General features: G+C 38.7%; 1 protein-coding gene across 1 annotated transcript; it reads right to left on the reverse strand.

The window, feature by feature from the left end:
* Positions 1 to 569: 569 nt before the first annotated feature.
* LOC112587087 (olfactory receptor 7A17-like) lies at positions 570 to 1568 on the reverse strand. Its single transcript, XM_025294157.3, has one exon. The coding sequence runs from the start codon at positions 1536 to 1538 to the stop codon at positions 570 to 572; it is 969 nt and encodes a 322-aa protein (XP_025149942.3). The 5' UTR covers positions 1539 to 1568.
* Positions 1569 to 5819: the final 4251 nt, after the last annotated feature.

A 5819-nucleotide genomic window follows, 5' to 3' on the forward strand; every position in this document is an offset into this window, starting at 1 on the left:
ATTAAGAAAGAACTAGTTTTTCTTCTACATGTGGTGGATTTGAATTTTTTTCAGGTCATCCTTATTTATTTTTTTATAGATAAATAAATTAAATTAAAATTTTAAATTAAATTAAATTTTAATTAAATTAATTAAAATTAAATAAATTATTTAATTGGAGGCTAATTACTTTACAATATTGTATTGGTTTTGCCATATATCAACATGAATCCGCCATGTTTTATAAACCCCTGGGCACTTCCTCTGCTTGGAAAAAATCCTTATCTATTTTTTTGCCCAATCTAACTTCCACCATTAATGCCAACTAATCTGCACCTGTCTATATCATTAATAAATGACTAATAGCCAGATAGCATGATCATTTATTTATTATTCTCTGACTGTGTGAAAGCAGAAAAATATTTTATATGTTATAGTGGAAATCTTAAAAAATTGAATCTCTTAAGTGTAGATAGAAGTTAAGGTCAAAGCAAAGGAAATACCAGGAAATAATAGAAAAAGCATCATCTACACCTACAATCTGGTCAAAAAAATAGTGATTTCTTACTCCAGTTTCTTTAGCCTGGCAATCATTTACACTTCTTCAACCAGAGGTAAGTTGGCATTTTTAGAGATGCCATCCCAATGAATCTTCTCAGAGCCCTTTTTATGTCTTTATTCTGCAGACTGTAGATGAAAGGGTTCAGCATGGGTGTGACCACTGTATACATCACTGAAGCTGTTATATTTGACTGTGAGCTGTGGGTAGAAGCAGGGCTAAGGTACACAGATAAGACTGTACAATAAAATAAGGCAACAACCGAGAGGTGAGATGCACAGGTGGAAAATGCTTTATACTTCCCCTGAGTTGATGAAATTCTTTGTATGCAGGAGATTATCTTAGAGTATGAATAAATGATTCCAGTGAATGCACCACCACCCAGGATTGCAGCTGCAAAATATATTACTATGTCATTAAGAAAGATGTCAGAACAGGCACATTGGACAACCTGATTGAGTTCACAGAAAAAGTGAGGGATTTCCAAGCCTGTGCAGAAGGACAACCACAGTATCATTAAGCTTTGTAACAGGGAATTCAGAGCACTCATCACCCAGGACACCAGAAGGAGCAGTCCACAGTGCCAGGGGTTCATCATGACTGTGTAGTGCAGAGGGTAACATATGGCCAGGTAGCGGTCATAGGCCATCACAGTCAAGAGAAAGTTATCCAGCCCTGCAAAGAGTAGGAAAAAGTGTATCTGGCTAATACAGCCTGCATAACTTATATGTTTGCTCTGCCTCTGGATATTCCACAGCATCTTTGGGATGGTGGTGGAAGTGAAGCAGATGTCTACAAAGGACAGGTTAGAAAGGAAGAAGTACATGGGGGTGTGGAGTTTGGAGTCTGAGCTCACAGCCAGAAAGATGAGCAGGTTTCCAAACACAGTGATCAGGTACATGAAGAGGAAAAGCCCAAATATGTAGGGCTGCAGTTCTGGTTCCTCTGAAAATCCCAGAAGAAGAAATTCTGAAATTTGTGTATCGTTTCCCGATTCCATGTAGTGCAGGGCTCTACCTAGCAATAAAAATAATAATAAGACTGATTTAACAAAAATAGACCTTACTGGTATAATTTAAAATGTATAATTTATATTTTGCGGTCAAGAAATCCACACCTACAGTTTTGGTGTGAAACTTTTCCTTTTTGGGACATCCTCTGATTACAAATTCCTGTTCATCTCTGTCTTTTCACCAAGAGGTCATGTATTGTAAACTTTGAATGAGGGATTCTGACAAAGTATTGAGGCTATATATTGAGTACTCACCATCTCCTGAATAAGCAGAGTATGCTGAGAGTCACAAGTCCCTACAGTTCAATGATGGAGAAAGAATGTAAACAAGTAGAAATATAATAAAATGTCAAATGAAGAAAAGTAGAGAAGGTATATAGAAGGTAGTAGTAAAGGTGTTATATTTTACTGGGTGTTCAGGTAGGCTGGCAAACAACATAACATTTGAACAGAGATATCAAGGAAGAGGGTCTGGGGTGTCAAGGTTATCTCAGGAAATGTGGGCCTGGAAGGATGAAGGGCCAGTGCAAAGACCCTGAGGAAGGGTCTGATAGTCAAGGCTCAAGTGGAAGTTTCTGATACTCAAGGCTCAAGTGGAAGTTTGCATGTCAAGGGGAAATGACCAAGAGGGAGAGTGATGAGAAATAGGGCAGAGTGCTAAGGAATGAAGATACAGGGAGTCCATCATTCACATGTTGTTCTTGTGCATTATAAATTTTATTGATTTTATTTAATATATTTTTGCTCTAATCTTATGATGGCCATCATTCTGATTTTGTATTTAATTGAAGGGTAATAGCTTTACAGAATTTTGTTGTTTTCTGCCAAATAACATGATGCCATACATATACATATGTCCCCTCCTTCTTGAACCTCCCTCCCATCTCCCTCCCCATCCTACCCCTCTAGATTGTTACAAAGGCTTTGTTTGAGTTCCCTGAGTCATATAGCAAATTCCCATTGGCTGTCTATTTTACATATGGCAGTGTAAGTTTCCATGTTACTCTCTGCTGTCTGTATTTTAATGAGAATAATTTGTGTATATGAGTTCAGCTCCTCCTGCCATAAGAACTCTCATACCTCACAACACACACACACACACACACACACAGACACACACACAGACACAAACACACACAGCATCTTCTCAACTTCAGCTGCAAAATTAGAACAGAAATAATACAAGGTGAGCTGTCAAAACCAGATTATCTATAACCTCAATTATGGGGAAGTAGTACCCAAATTCCAGTTATTAAGTTTTCTATGGACAGTGAAACATGGCTCTCCATTTTAATAGGACTATTTTCCCTCTTTATTTGATGAAACATTTAAAACAGTTCAAAAAACATAGTTGTAGGAAAGAAATAGACATGAGGGAGAAAAATAACCTAATAAACTTAGGTGGTCTCTGAGAGAAGGAGATGAGGAGAAAGCTTCTTTAGTTTGGGGAGTACTACAACTTCTGTTATTGCCCTGTCCATGGGATTTTTCAGAATACTGGAGCAGGTTGCCATTTCCTTCTCTGGGGATCTTCCCTACCCAGCGATTGAGCCAGTGTTTCCTGCATCTCCTGCCTTACAGGAGGATCTTTTACCACCAAGCCACCAAAGAAGCCCCATGATGCCCAGAATAATCAGTAAAGCAGAAAAATATCAATTTATTCAAAAGAAAAGGACTGATGTCCTTATGATGCAAAGATAGTTTACTGAATGAAGTAGGAAAATGAGCAAAATGAATAAACACATAATTCAGAATAGCGAATCACCACTGGAGAATGAAGCCAAAATTCTGTAGCCTAAAAGGATGCTCACCTTGTGTGCTTTCTATAAACTTCACATTCATATTGACCTGCTCTTGACCACATAGATCTGGTAAACATTGAACTTGACTGTTTCACCAGATGTGAAAGCTTTAATGCTCAGAGTCACTATAATACTTCTTCCTTTTTTTCAAGTCTCATTAACTTTCTTACTTGGAAATGTTCACGCCTCCTTTGTCTTCAAAAACTCCATCTACACTTTCACATTGCTTGTAGGAAGCTCTTTCATGAACCATTTTTTAAATTAATAATTCTAAAGGAAAGAGACATTTCCTCACACACTTAATTTAGTTGTATAAGCCATCAACGTCTACTTCTAATTCTTTGTTATTTTCCTATGCTGTGAATATCTTGACACGTGTAATGATGCTATACTTACTCACTGCAATTCTGACCCCACCCACGCCAGACTTAGTTGGAAATGGTAGATGAATAAATATATATCACTTGAACTTGAAAGATTATGGTCCCACAAAATTGCCAAGGCTGAAAGATGATGAAAGGATGAACAGAGGCAGGGAAATGCTAAAATAGGTATGGAGGACACACAAAACGAATATTTTCCATATTCTGAGGTGAGGACCTACTAGGGAATTAAACTATCTTTCCTAAGAATTAAATCTAATAGATTAAATAAAACACAAAATAACTTATCAAAGAGCATCCTTCAGAGAAAGGATACAGACAAAATCATACCAGGGTTCTCTTTGTTCGGTCCTTTCTATGTTAGTATATCTGTCTGTGTATGTACATATGTGTTTATTTCTATATTTGCATATACTGCAATATGCAATGTAAATGGCATGTAAAACAATGTAAAAGGCATGCCTTCTCTACATAGTCAAAATAAATTCATGGCAGCATGGAAGTGTTTCTATTTTTGTTTATTTTTATTTTTTAAAGTTATTTGACTTGGAGTATAATTGCTTTATAATATTGTGATGGGGAACAGTATGGAGATTGCTTAAAAACTAAGAATAACATTACCAGTTGACCCAATAATCCCACTACTGGGCATATGCCCTGAGAAAACCATAATTTAAGAAGACAGTGTACTCCAATGTTTATAGCAGCACTATTTACAATAGCTATGGGCACAGTCTAGACCTGATTCTGTTGCTAGTCCAACATGCAGAGGCTTCTCCACACCAGATTCCATAAAATCCTACAGAGGCCAAGATAATATATCCTTTTAACATATGATTTATCTCTGAGGACAGTATATCACATTTATGCATCTATATGATTGCAATAAACTTTTTCTTTTATGGTTTATTATTCAAATGAACAGAGGCCTCATATTTTATTAAGTTTTGTGTTTTAAAGTGTGTACACTTATATAGAAAAAATATTGGGGGAGGAGCTAAGATGATGGAGGAATAGGACAGGGAGACCACTTTCTCCACCACAAATTCATCAAAAGAACATTCCACAAAACAACTTCTGAATGCTAGCAGAGGACATCAGGCACCCAGAAAATCAACCCATTGTCTTTGAAAGGAGGTACGAAAAAATATAAAGGACAAAAAAAGAGACAAAAGAGGGAGGGATGGAGCTCCGTCCCAGGAAGGAAGTCTTAAAAAGAGAAGTTTCCAATAACCCTGTGTATGAGACAGCAAAAGAGACACTGATGTATAGAACAGTCTTATGGACTCTGTGGGAGAGGGAGAGGGTGGGAAGATTTGGGAGAATGGCATTGAAACATGTAAAATATCATGTATGAAACGAGTTGCCAGTCCAGGTTCGATGCTCGATACTGGATGCTTGGGGCTAGTGCACTGGGACGACCCAGAGGGATGGTATGGGGAGGGAGGAGGGAGGAGGGTTCAGGATGGGGGGCACATGTATACCTGTGGCGGATTCATTTTGATATTTGGCAAAACTAATACAATATTGTAAAGTTTAAAAATAAAATTAAATTAAAAAAAAAAAAGAGAGAAGTTTCCAAACACCAGGAAACACTCTCACTGCCGAGTCTGTGCCGAGCCTTGGAAGCACAGAGGGCAATATAACAGGGAGGAAAACTAAATAAACTTTTAAAACCCACAGATTACGAGCCCAATGGTAACTCCCCCAGCAGAGAAGCAGCACAGACGCCTGCACCTGCCACTAGCAAGCGGGGTCTGGGCAGGGAGGCGCGGGCTGCATCGCTTAGAGTAAGGATCTGGCCTGAATGCCCCGAGCACTACCTGAGCAAACTGATTTGGGCTAGCAAAGCAGACTGTGGGATAACTACCACGTGAAAAGCCAGCCCTAACCTAAGACACTGCCAGGCCCATGCACGGCACAAAGGACTGAACAGAGATAGCCGGCTGCAGATCATCCCCCTCCGGTGACAGGCAGCCAGAGCCAGAAGGGGGCAATTGCAGCCCCAGAGAGATATCTACAAAACAGTACGCAGGCTTCTTTGCTAACTAAGACTTCTTGGGGTTCTGGACGGTCAACATCTG

This window comes from Bubalus bubalis, chromosome 9 (assembly GCF_019923935.1).
Source record: "Bubalus bubalis isolate 160015118507 breed Murrah chromosome 9, NDDB_SH_1, whole genome shotgun sequence".
NCBI classification, from domain to species: Eukaryota; Metazoa; Chordata; class Mammalia; order Artiodactyla; family Bovidae; genus Bubalus; species Bubalus bubalis.

Coding starts and splice junctions, on each gene's coding strand:
- LOC112587087 (XM_025294157.3), bottom strand. CDS start 1,538: ATGGAATCGGGAAACGATACACAAATTTCAGAATTTCTTCTTCTGGGA.